This window comes from Pollicipes pollicipes, unplaced genomic scaffold, assembly GCF_011947565.3.
Source record: "Pollicipes pollicipes isolate AB1234 unplaced genomic scaffold, Ppol_2.1 Scaffold_7261;HRSCAF=8764_pilon_pilon_pilon, whole genome shotgun sequence".
NCBI classification, from domain to species: domain Eukaryota; kingdom Metazoa; phylum Arthropoda; class Thecostraca; order Pollicipedomorpha; family Pollicipedidae; genus Pollicipes; species Pollicipes pollicipes.
The window spans coordinates 26940650-26958846 of record NW_023597054.1 but is presented as its reverse complement, the minus strand read 5'-3'; the positions used below and the strand labels follow the sequence as shown (position 1 = coordinate 26958846).

The window sequence follows — 18197 nt, the reverse complement described above, 5'->3', positions numbered from 1 at the left end:
GTGTGCAAACCCGCGCTGTGGCGAGCCGGGGTCACGGGATGCGGCCGCGGAGGGACGATGCTGCACTAGGTTCTCATGGTTGATGGCGGTGTCACTGGGCGGTGTTCACAGCTTTGTGGACGCCGCTGGATAGTGTTCACAGCTCTGGAGGCATCGCTGAATGGTGTTAACAGCTATGGAGGCGTCGTTGGATGGTGTTCACAGCTATGGAAGCGTGGCTGGATGGTCTTCACAACTATGGAGGCGTTGCTGGTAGGCTTCCACAGCTGTGCGAACGTCACGGGATGACGTACACAGCTCTAAGTGTTTCAGGACGCTGTCTGTAGCTGGCTTGAGCTGTTCAAACGTCCGAGGGCGATATCCACCGGTGTGAGGCCATGCTCATCACTGCTGCCAGCGCTCATCACTGTGCTGAGGTTACCGTGCGGCGTCCCCGGCCCGGTGGGCGCGTCTGTGTGCGTGCCCCTGCCCGGGCACCGGCTCCCCAGCCTGAGCGGCGCCTGTGCTGCAGGCGTGCGCCGACTACCGGGACCTGGTGCAGACGCACGGCCGCAAGTGGCAGCGCATGTTCCAGCACGAGCGCGACCAGCGCAGCCGGCTGGAGCAGATGGTGGAGCAGCTGGCCCGACAGCACTCCCACCTGGAGAACGAGGCCAAACAGCTGGAGGTCAAGCAGCTCATCAAGAAAGACAGTCTCACTGGTGGTACGTGCTCTCGTGGACCGCCCTCCACCGTCCGATGTCGGCTGCACGGTTTGTGTGGTCATGTGGGCTTGCTTTCTCGTGTAGTGACCGCTCCCACCTGATTGGTATGGAACCGAACACGAGTATATCTCCCTACCCGGTATCCTAAAGGAGTGACGCGTGTTGTGCTGTGAAGGTGGGGTGCATGTGAAAGCCGATGCTGAAAATCGTACTTTACTTGACCTTGCGAATCACTGACGTTTGCACGTTTAGATTCTGTTATTGCGAACAACTGTGACCTATTAGGGTTGAATACTAGATTGATTATACCTATGACAACCTATATTCATAACAAGGGGTGGTTCCGTCACTGTCCCCTGGTTTGTTTGTTCGTTTGCTTTGCTCTGTGATTTGTTCTCCCAACCCTTTACAGTCATTGCTGATATTTGGTTGCATTTCCGTACTTACAGTTACACCTATCCTGATAACAGTTTGACACTATTACCCAGGGTGGTTCCACCTGTGTCCTGCGAAACATACGCCAGGCAATACCGGTTTTTTTACGAAACATTGAGATGTTGCTCACTACCTCTGTGTTACTTCCTACCGCTACTATCATATGTGATGCTTTAACATTTTGAGACAACATTTATGTGCGGGTTTGAACTGAAGTAGCCACTTTGAAGACCTTTCGGTGCTGTTCACAATACTGCCCTTCTTAAAACCTAAGCCCCTTTAGTTTCTGAACTGCACGCCCGCGAAAGCAGGGAAAGGGATATGGGGTAGAGTGTTTCAAAGTCACCGTGGCATTCATGACGTCGTGATAACGCCGTTCAAATCCTGCCATTCCATTTGCCATGCGGCGATCGAGGCCAGGAATATATACAATGATCGAGGCGTCCATATCTGGTGTTCGTGGGCGCCATTTCCAAATTTAACGGCCATCAATTGGCTCCGAATCAATGTTGTGCCAGGTACGATGGCGTAACCAAACCATGATGCATTGAGGACCACATTTACCAAACATATAGCTGTGCTGTCTATAGTAATCCTTTCCGCTTAAAGAGTATTAAGCTCATATGTGCAAGACAGTACAACGAAGTTCATAAAGTACATGTGCATGGATCCTATATGCATGCTTTCCAGGTACAGCTGGCTCTTCATGCACACGCCTTCGCCCATATAAAATAACGAATGATGCATGCTAGGTAAAATAATCGGGTGATTCACACAAGCGCTATGCCTATATAGTGTGCCGAACCAAGTTGCCTTCACATTTTTGTTAAGAACATGATTCTGATTTCCCTGTGGCAGTGATTATCGCTGGAAGGCTGTGGTCGCTCGGCAGGTGAACTGCCGCCGTCTCGATTTCTTGCTGATGTGTGCCAGGGCCACCTGGCCGTCCCGCCTCGCAGAACGCTGCCGAACGGTGGTGTGTAAAGTGACAAGCAAAGTCGCTCGCCTGCCTGCGACTACCGCAGTTCTGAGGAGGCATAGCGCACGATGCATCGCGAGGTCCTGGATAGGTTACCAATTGAGCTCGCTCAAGACGCCACGCACATGCGTGCACTTTGGTCTTCTAGACACTACACTCGCTCAGAAGTTGAGCAGCCTCTTGTGGCGCCCGATAGATTGGCCAGTCGTGTTCCCATATACTGTGATGTAGTTTTAGTGTGGTCGTACCCACTAGGGCTACGACCAGGCCGGTGACGCACGTCGGCCGTGCATCCTGAGTTCCCGGTATGACTCGGGCCGGCGAGCGGTTCCGTGTGCCTGACCACCGGCTGGCTCACATGCTTCTCGTCGACTGCCACGCCGTTTTTTGCAGTGGAAATGGAAGGTTCCGAAGCATTTAGCCAGTTTCGAGAACGATGAGGTTGGGTTTGATGGGGTTCGCTGTCATCTGAGTTTGGCTGAGCCACTGGAGCAAGGTGCACAGGGCCGACCCCAAGCGTTGAATTAGTGAACGAATGGTGGCCAGAATGGTGGGTGGCCGCATCGAGGTTCAGATAATAACTAAGATCGCCGGTTGTCTAAGTCGTGCTCCATTTTGCCAGCTCACTAGGCGCAAGTCTTCCAGGTTTTCGCAGTTTGTCCATCTTGACGGTGATAAAAGTATTCCATCACTCGTTCAAGCGATCCATATGCGTCTGAAAGCCAGAAATGTCGAGTCAACAGGCGGAGAGGGAGGGTGTTTAGTCGACAGGTGGGAAGAAGAAGTGTCGAGTCGAAAGGCGGAGAGGGGAGGTGTCAGTCGACAGGCGGAGAGGAGAGGTGTCGAGTCGACAGGTGGGAAGAGGAAGTGTCGAGGCGACAGGCGGAGAGGAGAGGTGTCAGTCGACGGGTGGGAAGAACTAGTGTCGAGTCGACGGGCGGAGGGGGGCGGTGTCAGTCGACAGGTGGAGAGGAGCGGTGTCGAGTCGACAGGCGGAGAAGGGAGGTGTCATTCGACAGGCGGAGAGGAGAGGTGCCGAGTCGACAGGTGAGAAGAAGAAGTGTCGAGTCGGCAGGCGGAAAGGGGAGGTGTCAGTCGACAGGCGGAGAGGAGCGGTGTGGAGTTGACAGGTGGAGAGGAGAAGCATCGAGTCGACAGGTGGAGAGGGGAGGTGTCGAGTCGACAGGCGTAGAGGAGAAGTGTCGAGTTGACATGTGGAGAGGAGAAGTGTCGAGTCGACAGACAGAGAGCCCCGGCGGCGCAGCCACGCTCGAGCACGAAGCGCTGCGGACTGCGGAACCGGTGTTGGTTTTTTCGCTGAAATCAGTGCATGTTTGTTTACATAATACCTGCTGCTAATCTTGCCAGCTATGTGTTGGGTGCCAAGTACGAAAATATTACAGAGGTAAACAGATAAGCACCAGAGAGATCTGGGGCGCTGGTCAGTATTGCAGCCTATGCAGGGGCAAAAGGTCTGTTTTGATGACAAAGTGGCGGTGCCATGTTAGCAGAGTTGAAAAGTTGCGGAGACATGGCGAGTGACACTGGCGGTGCCAGGTGCACAAATGTGCTCAACAACGACAGGTGTTACGATTTGAATATATTTTAGTGCATGTGCTCTGCCTCCTGCCCCCCACAATTATCTAAGTCAGCGCTGTTTGCGAGTAATATTGTTTTCATCGCAGCAATTTGCTCACCATCAGACGTCGTGTCTACTCACCATCGTCATGGCCTTACATCCGCCACTTATATACAAACGCTCGAATATTCCTCTTGATTCACTTTGGCTCAGTTTGATTTGATCCACTTGATTTGTTGCGACTCCTATTAATCTTGATCTGGACTGTTGTCTTGATTTGATTCGACAGTCATTTGATTTATTTCATTCATGTCATGCTATCCAAGTGTAAATGATGCGAATGCTTAGGCGCTGTTGTACGTAAAGCAACGGCCCCTGAAGGCTCCTGAAGGCCACTAAAGGCTCCTGAAGGATCGAGCCTACCGCCCAGTTCAGTTTCAAGGGAATTAACGGCCGGAAAATGCATGCTTCCTTATTGTACATGTCTTCGCAACTATGCGTGTGCAATTATGCACATAACGTGGCAAGTTTCGGTGTACTCCACTTTCTACACTTTAAGGTGAACGGTCAACGTTTCTCGGAATTTGTGTAAAAAAAAGAAATTCGTATTGGCCTCGATCTTTCTCCCGACACGTCGCGGGGCTAAAGCAGCTCAATAGATGGCTGTATCTGAGGGGGCCGATCCTGCCTCCCGTTTCAGTTACAACTGAAATTCACGACCGGGAGATGTATGTTTACGTAGGTTGTTCAGTGCATTAGCTAGGAACATTATTCACATAGAAAGACAGAAGTAATAGCCTTATTCCTCGGAAAAAGCAGGAGGATGGATATATAGTTAGATCAATATTTCGGCAACATGCCTTTATCGAAACAATAGCGGAAATGAATTCAAAATTGCCTGCCGATGATCCTGCTCGATATTTCAGGGTTTTTTTTAAACAGCAAACCTCAGTTTTTGCAGGACACCAACATTCAGGGAATTAAGCAAGGAGCGGTTGCTAACCATTACTACGATACAGTGCTTTTCTAAGAATTAGAAGACCCAGACATACGTGTACATATAAACGAATTCAAGCAAATAGGCGTCACGCATCACGCTTCATTCAAACATGCAAGCGAGTGGAAGTAAACAGGCATCACGCATCGCGCATCAATTATACATGCAAACTATTTCAATCGAACAGGCATCGCACATTACGTGTTAGGCCTCACTTTCACATGTAAACGATTGTAAACCGGCACGCATCACACATACAATGTTTTCTGCCACTTGCCTTGATCATCCGTGGAATCGATGCAGCGTGATTTGCTCTATTGATAGCATGGCTGGCCTGTTCATTAGCTATTCTCGGAGGCCGATGCGTATCATGTTCGCGGCCAGACGTCTCCCATTAGCGCGTGTTTAATGTACCATATTGCCAGACACCTTCTTGTAGCCCAATGACTTGCTTCTTTCAAAAGCGCTGTTTACTCACCAGGCGTATACAGCGGGCTCCTGCTTCACCGTGTTCAGTATTTTTCTGCTGTGTTGGCATTAGCTCGTTTGTTTCTCGTTGGAACAGTGTTCATTTTGTTTCTGATCGTTGGACAACCACCGCATAATTCCTGAATCAGGTGTATCATCTGGCGAGCAAGATCAATGTCCTGGACGTGTCCCATAACAGTACTGTCTTAGCGTCGAGACCAGTGTCCCTGTGCCAGTGCTTCCAGTGTCAATGTTCTTGCCCTGCTGTTTCCAAAAGGCCAGTATCGTTGTCCTGTTGTCACCACCGGATCCGTCTCCCTGCCACGGTGTCCCCAGTGGGTCAGTTGTAGTCCCTTTGTGCGTTGTCTCCGGTATATCCATCTCCCTGGCTCTATGTCCTCAGTGGGTCACTGTGTTCGTCTCGTTGTCACCAGTGGGTCATAACCTCGCTTCTGTCGTCACCTTGTGGACCACCTCCCCTTCTCAGTGCCGCCAATGAGTCAGTTCCTCGGTGCGTCGTCACCACAGGTCCGTTCTCTGTCTGGGTGTTACCAGGGGCAAGTGCCCGTATCCCGGAGTCACCACGAGTCCGTCTCCCTGTCCTGGAGTCACGACGGCTCCGTGTTCCTGTCTGGGCGTCACCAGGGGCCAGTGCCCGTGTCCCGGAGTCACCACGGGTCCGTCTCTCTGTCCCGGAGTCACCACGGGTCCGCGTCCCTGTCTGGGCGTCACCAGGGGGCCAGTGCCCGTGTCCGGGAGTCACCACGGTTCCGTGTCCCTGTCTGGGCGTCACCAGGAGGCCAGTGCCCGTGTCCCGGAGTCACCACGGGTCCGTCTCCCTGTCCCGGAGTCACCACGGCTCCGCGTCCCTGTCTGGGCGTCACCAGGGGGCCAGTGCCCGTGTCCCGGAGTCACCACGGGTCCGTCTCCCTGTCCCGGAGTCACCACGGCTCCGCGTCTCTGTCTGGGCGTCACCAGAGGGCCGGTGCCGTGTCCCGGAGTCAGCACCAGGTCCGTGTGGGTCGGCGCTCTCCCCTGGACGTCATCGCCTGACCAGCACCCCTCTCCCACGGCGCGTCATGCCCACCCGCGCTCCCGCAGTGGCCAGTATCCAGTCGAGCGATGACGAGTTCGAGGATGCGGCCGACGACTTCGGCAGCCACTTCACGGTGGCCGTGCCCACCAACCACAAGCGCTCGGGCAGTAACGTGTCGCAGGTGAGGGTGAAGCGCGCCGCGCCGCCAGGGCCGGGCCATAAGCACACCGCCCCCGGCAGCTGGGGCGGCTCGGCCCGGCGCGAGCGGTTTGGTTTCTGTGAACACCCCCGGCTTTTGTGCAGGAGCGCTAGTGGTGCGCAGCCGTGATTGATTACCTTTGCCTGCTTTAAATGATTCGGTTTTGCGGTATGTGGTGGTGTGGTATATAAGTAATGCACTAACCGTCCCCGAATATTACCGTGTAAATTGTTTGAGAGCGATGTGTGCTATTTGAGGAAACAGCCGATAAGAAGTGCGATACTGGGAAGTTACGAACGACCCGAACTGTTCTCGGCTAGAAATATTTCTTCTGTCGAAGCCAGTCATTCGCAATGATAATTATTATGCTATGGGGACATGGACCATGAATGCCACTTAATTTTACGAAGCCTTGTAAAGTGGTAACGTTTGGCGCCGAAGCCCTCCCTCAGGATGGTTGCGCTTCCACTGAAAGTTTTTGTAGCAGACAATACCAGAGATAGCTACCCTATACTGGAGTAGTGCGCGCGCACGCTGTCGTGCTGCCCCGAGAGTAGTGACCTGGCGTGACCCACCGCCGACCGACGCCCCCCCCCTCCCCCCGGCGGTTCCGAGCGCCGTCCGCTAACGGCCGCCCTTTGTGCGTGTGCGTGCGTGGCGCAGACGTCCGAGGGCCGGGACAAGCTGCCGAACGAGTCCGACTCGAGCAACGAGGAGGACAACTCGGAGATGGTCGGCGTCATCGCCCACAAGCCGGACAAACAGAAGGTAACGCTCTCGAGGCTGGTGTTCTGTGGCGCCTGGTGGCCGGACGGCAGCGGGAGGTGGCTGTTGCGAGACGCTGGCGACGGCGTTCGTAGACTGCCGTGCCTAGCGTGGCGCCCTGCGCAGGCAGTGTGTTGCGCGGACTGGCCTCTGGGATTGGGTCGCCCAGGACCGGAGCAATTTAGGATATGCGCCGCACGGCTGTAGCACGTGAGGTCCGGCCGCCGCGGCGGACGTGTTGGCCGTTGACACGCGTGCCGCGCGAGCGAGCCGCCCGCCGCGCTCAGTGTGCCTGTCGAGTGTTTGCGGTGGAGGCCTCTTGACGCGATTGTCCATTCGCGCCACAGTACCTCCCAGTCTTCTCGCGTCCTTCCCTGTCATGTAGGAGATAGTACACCATTTGCGTGGAGACTGAACATGAGCCGAAGCTGCGCGCGTCCGTGCGCTGCGTGCCCACTGCCGAGGCCGCCTCATGGCGTCTGATCGGATTTTACGGCCCCGCTTGAGCCATAGCTGCCGTAGGTTGCCTGCTGTAACTCTGCCGCGCCGCCTGTTGCATTACGTGGCGCAACTTTACCGCGCCGAATCGTACCGCGCGCAGTCGGCAACCTCACGCACAACTGATGCTCGTGCATTTGGTTCGTATTATGCGGTGCACACAGTTGCTGCCCGTAAAACCGCACACCCGTAATGAAGTTCATATTATCACTGCCCCGTGGGTTCGGAAGGTCACGCAGTCCCCGATGCGGTGGTCCCCAGTCCAACCTTGCCGAGGCACGTGCCAGCGTTGGCCGGCGCGGGTCAAAACAACCTTCGTCGCCTTTCCGAGGGGCACGTTTTCAAATGGCGTGGAAGTGTGCGTGTTACGTGCTCTGCCGTGTGGTCGAATGGCGTCCAGCGCCGCGGCAAATCCAAACCCAGGCTCGGACGCTGACGTGCCCGCGTGTCAGCACGCACACGCGCTGGCTGACAGACAGCCGCCCCGAGCTCTGTATGGCGACCACAGTGTGGTCAATGTCTCGGCCCGGCGCGCGGACACGTGCCGAAGCCCGCCGGCGCCGCCCGAGGTGGAGCAGCGTGTGGGGCGAGGCGCACCCCACGCGGGGCCCTGCGAGGCAGAGTGGTGACCCCGGGGGCGGCCTGTCTGGGGACGTTTGGTGACGCGGGGCGGTCCGTCCAGCGCCGACTGATGACCTTCGAGGGGTGGCTCGTCCGGCGGCGAGTGGCGGGCGCCCGTCTGCCCGGAGTGCGCTCGTCGCAAGGTCGCCGCCTGCTGTTCGCCAGCTGTTAATGCTATTATCGAGCCCGCCGGCGGGCGCAGCTTGGGCCTGTGCGCCGCGCGCGGCCGACCCTGTCGGTCGGGACGGTGCGTGACGTCCGGGTGAGTGCAGCCCCCCCCCCCCCTCCCTGCTCTCTGCTGTCCCCCGGGAACCGGTGCGGCCATCCGGGCGTCACCTCCAGGGCCGCGCCCCCGCCCCGCCCCGCCGCGGCCGCCGGCCTGCCCGGCTGTTTATCGTCGCCGGCCGGCGCCGCGGCCGCTGGCCGGCCGGCTGGACACACCCACACACATCCCCACACGGAGCCACGTGCGCGGCGGCGCGGCGCGGCACGGCGCGGGAGACATGTGCCTCTACTCGTGGGTGTGGAAGCGGCGGGCCTACCGAAGCAGGACGGTCAGTGTCGGCTCGGCGAGCAGGCGCCGAGGCGCTGTGTGGGGATGTCCGTCTCTGCTGCGGCTGTTTGTATGTATGTTGTTATGCTGCAGACGGCTGAAGGGCCTTGTGTCCTTCTGTCCCTGCGGGGGCTAGGGCTCGGCATTGGCATCATTCTGTCCGTTCCGGGCTGTGCGGCGGTGGCCTTGCCAGGGTATGGTCATGCAGGGTATGTGCGTGTGTGCTGAGATCTTATTCTCTTCGTTCAGAAGCTGTGTCATCGTGGTCCATGATCACGCGTTGGCTGTGTGTTTATGTTATCACCGCCGTATCCGCGCGGGGACTATGTGTCTATGCTGTCTGGCGTCATAGGCTTGTGTATGTTGCGTCAGTGCGCCTGTATGGGGTCCTGTTGGTCTGGGTTGGCTTCCGCCTGACCATGCGCGGCCCGGAACCTTGGACGGGGTTGGATTTAATGTTGTTTTTAGGTCTGATAGGCGCTTGGCAGGTGTCAACGGTCCTCGACGTCTTGTATTTCGTATGTTGGTCCTGGTTGTGGCGTTGCTGGAGGTATTTAGAGCTCCACATAACAGCAGATATGATGAGGATAAGGTGTTATCAGTATTATTGAAATAAGTACAATTCAAGCTTACTTTCACATCAATTTCCTGAAGGGTCGATTGTTAAGTATCACGTGTTTAGGTCTTGAGCTCGTGACTAATGTCCCGCATTTGTTCATAGCTTAAGTTTTAACTCCAGTGCGTCTGGTGAATTAGCGCAACACTTTCCAGTCCATTGTTATTCTGTTATGGATTATTCAGCTGAACATATGTATACATTTAAAGTTATTCGTATGACCGTATATGTGCACCTGCGACTTGAGTCATCATGTGGATTTGGTTGGTTCAACCCTCCAGACGTTCATTGTGATCAACGGCGTATTACATCGTCAATTTTGTGGAGGACAAGTAGGTTCCTGATTGTTCTTGTCAAACGGTGTCGCGGCATGGCAGCGGCAGTTTGTAGCCGGGGTGCGCGGGTGGTGCTGACCGCCCCTGCCGTCGGGCCATGGCAGCGGCGGTTTGTAGCCGGAGTGCGCGGGTGGTGCCGACTGCCCCTCCCGTGGGGCGATGACAGCGGCGGTTTGTAGCTGGAGTACGCGGGTGGTGCTGACCGCCCCTGCCGTCTGGCGATGACAGCGGCGGTTTGTAGCCGGGGTGCGCGGATGGTGCTGACTGCCCCTCCCGTAGGGCGATGACAGCGGCGGTTTGTAGCCGGAGTGCGCGGGTGGTGCTGACCGCCCCTCCCGTGGGGCGATGGCAGCGGCGGTCTGCAGCCGGAGTACACGGGTGGTGCTGGTCGCCCGTCTCATCGGGCGATCCGTGATCAGCGTGGCCCTCGGCCTCTGACACATGGTGCCTCGGCTGGCGGCGACAGCTCCTGTACCCTGACGGGCCGGTGTCACAGCCTAGTCTCGGGTGGTGCCTCGGCTGGCGGCGACAGCTGCTGTGCCCTGACGGGCCGGCGTCGCAGCCTAGTCTCGGGTGGTGCCTCAGCTGGCGGCGACAGCTGCTGTGCCCTGACGGGCCGGCGTCGCAGCCTAGTCTCGGGTGGTGCCTCAGCTGGCGGCGACAGCTCGCGCACCCTGACAGGCCGGTGTCACAGCCCGGTCCCAGTCGCCGCGGCGTCGGTTCTACGCGGGCACGGAGTGACGTGCGACCTGTGTGTGGCCTTGGCCTCCGACCTGGGGAGCGGGGGTCGAGCGCTGGCGGAGGGGTGCAACCTGAGCTGGGTTGAACGTAGCTGTTCTGACCTGCGGTGTGCCTGAATTGGCGTGATCTGACATAGCCGGGCGTGGGCAGAGGCGTAAGGTGACGTGACCTGCCCTGAACCGCCCTGCCCTGCCCTGCCCTGCCCTGCCCTGCCCTGTCCTGACCTTCCCTGACCTTCCCTTCCCTTCCCTGACCTGACCTGACCTGACCTGACCTGACAGGCATACGGGCTCACCATGTCGGAGCGGATCGTTCCATTTTAGGCAGTGTGGCCGACTAAGCTGACCTGGGTTGACCGTCCGGCTCCACAGCGACGTCCCGGATCGGGCAATGGTGACTCGCCGCCAAACTTCTCGGCCGACATGGCGCACAAGCCAGTCAAGAGCGCGCGCAAACGGCGCACCAGCATCCCGGAGAAGCCCAACTACCCGCTCAATCTGTGGAGCATCATGAAAAACTCGATCGGCAAGGAGCTGACCAAAATCCCTGTGCCGGTCAGTTGGCTGTCGGCCGCCTCTGCCAGGCTCCGTATTTGTTTAGTTTGGTATCCGGAATTGGAATGGGCAGTCACAGGCGTCACTAGTCAGTCACGGTCACAGTCACCAGTTGTGTACTTGGTGCCATGCTTGTGCTGACTTTGACACTTTTGGCTGCTGATACCTTCATTGGTATCAGGCTTTTGACCGTGACGATAATGAGCGGGCAAGCGTGCTTGAGCAAGCTACCATGATCATGTCGAACCGTTGTCTTTTTCATTGTTGCAGGGATTGGTGCTGTTCGGACATGTTGGGTATGGCTTGTCGCTCGTGTGTGCAAAATGGTGGTAGCAGAATATTGTGTTATTTGCCATCATGTGCGTGATGTAATGCATCATACACATCATGAACATATCGAAATCTGTCTGCCAGGATGTAGTACAACAGCCGTTACGTTTGCGAATGGCCATCTAGACGGTTTCTGACAGTCCGGCGGGCACTACCCAACTGCCGCCAGCGCCCATGTGTGGCCAGTGCTGGCCGGGACGGTGCTGGCAGGCCCGCTGACCTGCGCCGCCCGTTGCCAGGTGAACTTCTCGGAGCCACTCTCCATGCTGCAGCGCCTGACGGAGGACTTCGAGTACAGCTATCTGCTGGACAGGGCGGCCGAGTGCTCCGACTCGTGCGAGCAGATGTGCTATGTGGCGGCGTTCACAGTCAGCGCGTACTCCACCACCAGCACGCGCTCTGGCAAGCCGTTTAACCCGCTGCTCGGCGAGACGTACGAGTGCGACCGGCGCGACGACTTCGGCTGGAGGGCCGTCTCCGAACAGGTGAGGGTGCAGACTTCGGCTCGAGAGTCATCTCCGAACAGGTGAGGGCGCAGACCGCGGCTGGAGGGCCATCTCCGAACAGGTGAGGGCGCAGACTTCGGCTGGAGAGCCATCTCCGAACAGGTGAGGGCGCAGACTTCGGCTGGAGGGCCATCTCCGAACAGGTGAGGGCGCAGACTTCGGCTGGAGGGCCATCTCCGAACGGGTGAGGGCGCAGACCGCGGCTGGAGGGCCATCTCCGGGCAGGTGAGGACGCAGACTTCGGCTCGAGGGTCACCTCCGAACAGGTGAGGGCGCAGACTTCGGCTCGAGAGTCATCTCCGAACAGGTGAGGGCGCAGACCGCGGCTGGAGGGCCGTCTCCGAACAGGTGAGGGCGCAGACCTCGGCTGGAGGGCCATCTCCGGGCAGGTGAGGACTCCGATTGCCGACTTGAGACCATCTAACAGGCGAGTTTGCAGACCGCGGCTGGACGGCCATCTCCGAACAGGCGAGGGTGCAGAACAGACTGCGGCTGGAGAGCCATCTCCGAACAGGTGAGGGCACAGGCTGCAGCGGAAGGGCTGTCTCCGAACAGGTGAGGACGTCAGTTGTGGCTTGAGGGTACTTTCCGAACAAGTGAGGGCCGCACGCCGGGTGAGAGAACACCGACTGGTCGACTGGACGGAGCGGGTGGGCGCTAGGAGGCAGGCTGGGACGGCGTAGTGCGGCTGGTCGGAGCCAGCCACACTTGAGATCGGCCAGACCGCTGGCGCCCTTCGCTCTGGGCTTGCTGTCGGCTGGCACACCGGCCGGTGAGCGTTCGGAGGCGATGCGGGGGGCTGGCCATAGCCTGGGTGGCTCTGCTGACTTTCCTGTGACGTCACGTCAGTGGGTGGGGCCATGTGGTGCGCGCTGCTGGCCGTGCACCTGGCGTAATGCGCTAGACACCAGATGCTTGGTTATGACACGACAAATGAGGAATTTCCTCCGCTCGGGGACCGCACTGACTGCTGCCGTCTGTGCTCGCTGAACGTCTCTCGGAAGCCCCGTCGCCTAGCACCCGCGACCCGAGACCGAGGTCAGGCGGAGCTGTGACTGACTGGAGTACCCCTACTGCTGTGTGACGGTGATCCCCCGTATCCTTTGCGTGAAAAGTGTTCTGCCCTGCTTCATTAGCGCGAGATCTTTGGACATGCTGATCTGGTTTTGTGGGATTCTAGCGTAAACAGCGCCCATGCGGTCACAGTTTGCTAGCGACATCTACAGATGGGTGTATATTTTTAAACTCATGATTCCACCGCTGGGCGACGTTACGTTCGCAGCTTGCGAGCTTAAGTCCCCTGGAGCTCTCTTGAGCAGCTGGTTTGCTTACTCGTATTCGTATTGTGCGGCAGCAAGCGGTGCCAACTGATCGGGATTTTTAGACTTCGAAGATTTGTGCTATGCTTGTTATCAGCTAATATGACTAGGTCATACTGCCAGGAAAGATGCCAATGCGCAGTACGCAACAGTGGGCGCTAAATGGCTTTTAAAGTCGGGGCGCCCGAAAACCACCACTCGTCATCGTCTGACGCTGGCGAAGAATTATCAATACCTATCTACTCATGGTTTGTATTGTGTGTTATGACCACCGCATAGCCACAGCATGGCGTTAGCATCTATGGTCAAGAACATTGCATGACATATATCTTAAGGTTCTCACTTAAGCCTACTACACGTGCTCATCTCATCACTGCTGCCGCAGTAGATCGACGTATCTTGAAAAAAAACAATGTGGTGCAAGCTGAGCGTGTCGCAAAGGCCCCCTAGTGCTAGAAGAATGCCTCGTAAACGGGTTAGGGGTTTGGTGCGCCTCGCCCAGCCGTGCACCAATAGTTGGTGACGTGTGAGCGTAGTGTCCGGAGGCGAGTTGGCGCTGGCTGTGGCTACTGCAGGCCAGGGAAAACACTTGCTCCGTTTCGGTCAGGTGTAATGGGGTTCATTCGGCCATGAAACGGTAACAGTGAGTATGTGAAACATCTATGCTAGCGGTACTCTAGCCGTATACATGTACCTCGCGTTACGTAATTGTAGCATTTGCACCAAACAGCATCTGAACGATGTCTCGCTGCTGTGTTGCACCGCATTGATATAATTGTTCTGCACTTTCGGCTAAATTGTCTGCAGTTGTTGCGTTGTAGCGCAACAGACGTCAGACAATGCGATCCTCACAGCCGCGCTGCCTCAGCACAGCGTCCACTCCCACACCCTCCCCCGTATGTGTGTGACGTCCGCACGCCGTTGGGCAAGACCGGCAGCTTGCGCCACGGCTCGCTCCGCCCGGCGCTGGCGCCGCCGCGTCATCGCGCGTCGGCCGGCTGCCGGACGCCGAGGCGACACCCGCTCGAGGGCGCGTCGCTCCCCTGATACCAGTTGCGGGACAGCGGCCGGTCGGGCCGCGCGCCATTTTCACTTTCCCGCCGACGCGGGCGTCGCGCGAGGATGGCGCACCGGTCGTTAGTCTCGCGCGGCCGCGGAGAAACGGCGTCCGCGATCTGCGTGGCGCACGCGTGCCACCTTCGTTGCAGTTTTCCAGGGACGCATTTTTTAATCCGCGTTGGCTTTAGTTCTTTGACTGCTTGACCTGTCGCTCCTGACTCTTCGATTCTGTGCTGCATTTTATATTTGGCTTGCATACACAAGCTGGGTGAAATGAACACAATGCCACCAGACCAGTGCTTATCATTTATTTAACACAAAAAATGAGTCGCCGCCGCAACAAAAAATAAATAACACGCTGAAAGATGTGCTTACATGCAACAACTACCTCATCACAGCTTGCGCACTAGCGACATCAATGTGCGCGCGTTCTGTACATCATACCGCCTCTTCTAACGTTGGCTGCATCTGCCGCGAGCGGAGTGGGTTGCGCACTCGTGTCATCCCTCGGACGGCGTCCGTCGCACGCGCTCCGAACGCCGCCCGTCCGATTGTGCCGGCAGCCCCGGACGGCTCTCCGTCGGCCCCATTGTACACGCGCGTTTCACGGCCTTGACCGCCGTCGGCGGACGTCAGCGGCGCCGCGCCGCCGGCCCGCGGCCGCCGGTCAGCCCGTACAGCGCCATGGCTACGTGGTAGTAGGGCTGGTGCGCCAGGCCGAGCCGCCGGTCCAGCTGCTGCACGGTCAGTGGGCGGCGCCGCAGCTCGCTGGCGGACGGCGGCGTCACCTGGTACGGCCGGTCGCCGCCGGCGGCGGCGGTGGCGGCGGCGGCGACGGCGACCGGCTCCGCGCCGTGTACCTCGCGCAGCAGGTCGTCGACGATGCTCTCCAGGTCGTTGTCGTACTCGATGACCAGCTCGACGACGTCGTCGGAGCGCGGGTCGTCGAGCAGCGCGCCGGTGACCACCACCGTGCCGTCGTCGCGGCGCTCCGTCGTCTGCGGTGACCGGAGCAGCGGGCGGCCGGACGCGGCAGGCGCCGCCGACTCCGTCAGCGCCTGCTCGACTGGCGCCAGCCGCGCCGGCTCAAAGTCCGGGCTGTCGGGCCCCGGCGGCGGCGCGAAGTAGCTGGAGGGTCGCGCTGACGGCGTTCTCGGTCCGGAGACGGGCGAGGCGGCGTGGATGGCGTCCGCGGCCGGCTCGGGGCGCGGTTGGTCGACTCCGGCTGGTCGGGCGGTGTTGTGGCCAGCCGTCGGCCGGAGCAGAGCACCGTCCGAGTCGGCTGCCTCGTCTTGCTCGGTCGGGAATGAGCTGTCAAACCGCGCGGAGGTCTGGAAGGAAGTGTCAAACTGGCCGCCGGTCTGGAACGCGGCGTCGAACGGTGCGCTCGACTGGAACGAGGCTTCGAATGGACGGCCGGACTGGACTGGGTTCTCGAGCCTCCCGCTTGGTTGGAATGAGTTCTGGAACTGTACGCCGGACTGGAAGGAGTTTTCCTCACGACCTTCGGACTGGAACGAGTTCTCGGCCTGCGAGTCAGACTGGGCCGCGCTGCCGAACTGGCCGCCGGACAGCGGCGGCGACGAGGTGGAGATCTGGACGGGTCGGAAGGCGGTCTGGTCAGGCGGCCCCTGCTCCGGAGGGCTCGGCGTGAACTCCTGGCGCGCTGGCTGCAGCTCGTGAGCAGTCGGTGCCTCGGGCGGTCCCCGCTGCCGCGGCGGTACCGGGAAGAACGGTAGCCGCGGCCGCTGTTGCCGCTCGGGGCCGCCGAACAGCCGCGTCAGCATGTTGTTGACGAAGCCGCGACGCGGCGGCGGCCGGCGCGGCGGCAGCGGCTGGTAAGGCGGCCGGAACGTCTGCGGGGGCTCCTGGAACTCCCGCTGCCTCGGCTGGTACGGCTGCTGGTACGGGTCTGGGGACTGGTACTGCTGCTGGTACGACTCCGTGGATCGGTACTGCTGCTGGTACGGCTCCGGGGACTGGTATTGCTGCTGGTACGGCTGATGGAACGGGTACTGCCCGTGCTGCGGCCGGCCGGCCAGCAGCACGTCGTCGTCGCGCTCTGGCACGTACTCGGCCCTGTACTGCTGCGTCAGCCGCACGCGCTGCGGGAAGCGCTCGGCCGGCGGACCGACCGTGCGCCGCGCCTCGGCGCCGGCCAGGTCGGCGGCCGGTAGGGCGCGGCCCGGCCGTGCGCCGCCCGCCTCCGGCTGCACGGCGAACACGCGCAGCCAGCCGGGCTCGGCCTCGCCGCGCCGGCTGGTGGCACCGCCGCTCTGCGCCGGGACCGCCGCCGATGCGGCGGGAGCGCGCGGCACCGTCAGCCCGGCGGCCGGCCGCGCCCGGACCGTGGTCGCGTCCGTAGTCGTCTCGACGACGCGCGCTGTCGAGCCCGGGTACGCCTGCACGGGCGTGGTGGGGCTGGCGACCTGGGCTTGCACGCCGGCGCGCGGCCGGCTGGGTTCGGCGACGGCCGCGGAGGCTGCCGCTGCCGCCTGGTACGTGTTCGAGGTGAGCGTGTTGAGTCGAGCGATGGTCTGGCCGGTGACTGCCGGCGCCGGCGCCGGCGCCGCTGCCGCGCCCCGGTACGTCGCCGACGTCAGCGTGTTGAGCCGGGTGATGGCGGCGCCCGGGGCGGCCTGGGCGGCCGTGCCTCCGTACTCGGCCGCCGCCGCCGCCGGCTGCGCCGATCGCGTGCCGTTGACAGCGGCATTGCGACCGTGCGATCCGGCGGCAGCGGGGGTTGGCCGCCGCTGCGGCCGCGCCATGGCGTTCATGATGTCGGGCCAGAAGCTAGAACCGGAGCTGATGCCGGGCACGAAGCGCCAGGGGGGCGTGACGGGCGGCGTGGGCACGCGCCAGCGCGTGGGTGGCGTGCCCACCCCCACCCACTGTATAGCGCGGCTCTCGTACAGCGGCCGCACGTCGGCGTCCGGCCGCTGCGGCGCTGCTGCCATCTCGCGCGGCGTTACGATCGCCGCCCGCTGCTGACCGGCGGGCGTCGAGGCCTGTGTCGACGTGGGGATGGCTTCCAGCATCGGCCGGTCGGCGACGGCGGTCGCGCTCGCTGCAGCCAGCAGGCACGCCTGAAACACGGCGGACACAGGTGTCGGTGGGTCGCTGGTTCCGTGCACGCTGTCGCACGTATGTGAACTCGTCCCCCTTGTAGTGTCGTCACCGGCGCTGCCGGATGGCGGGGGCTGACCCGGGGCTTGGGCAAAGTCGCCGGCCCCCCTACCACCGCCGCGTTGATCCTCGTCTCTATCAGGTACGCACGTCGGCGACGTAATGATCGTTATCGTCCTAACGACGCTCACCCCGCGCGGAGGCGGGCCCCGCTGTCGGTGAAACCGGCGGCCGGGAGCCATGTGCGGCGTGCCGGCCGCAGATGGCCGGCCGTGCCGCGACGCCGTCGCCCAGGGGACGGGAAAGTGACAGCTGCGTGGACGGCCTGCAGTCGGCGCTGCCGCCCCGCTCCCGATGCACGCCCGCCACCGGCCGACACGTGGGGGAGACGCCGCACTCTCGCACGCGATAGAAAGTGACGCGCGGCCAAACGGTGGCATTGCGAGCCGTCTGCAGCTTGGCGTGTCATCCCGTGCATTAGTGGAAGAGGCTGTTGGGAACACGCTGGTCATTGTCGGTGAGACGGGCCACGAAAGGTTCGGGGGAAGGGTCTGAACGTGGCGCCGCGCCGGCCGACGTACTCTCTATCTCGCCGTGTTGTCATTGCGTGGCATATTTCGAAGAACTGAGTGGGACTGTGAAGCGTGACGGGCTGTAGATGGCGTCGCTAACGTGTCAGTGGCCCACCATAAGCCACACCAAGCGTGTGATGTCTTGAGAAGCGGCAATTTGCCGGCGGTCTGGCCTGTCGCGCGCAATTATCGGCGCCAAACCAAC

General features: G+C 60.1%; 1 protein-coding gene across 6 annotated transcripts in view; it reads left to right on the top strand.

Annotated features, from left to right (window-relative positions):
* Osbp (oxysterol binding protein) overlaps positions 1-18197 on the top strand; it is a 47944-nt gene that overhangs the window by 10771 nt on the left and 18976 nt on the right. For all 6 annotated transcript variants that reach the window (XM_037235656.1, XM_037235657.1, XM_037235660.1 and 3 more), the window contains exons 6-10: positions 512-704; positions 6264-6379; positions 7061-7165; positions 10898-11080; positions 11650-11895. In XM_037235656.1, the coding sequence (XP_037091551.1) occupies positions 512-704; positions 6264-6379; positions 7061-7165; positions 10898-11080; positions 11650-11895 (843 nt within the window). The remainder of the gene's footprint in view (positions 1-511; positions 705-6263; positions 6380-7060; positions 7166-10897; positions 11081-11649; positions 11896-18197) is intronic.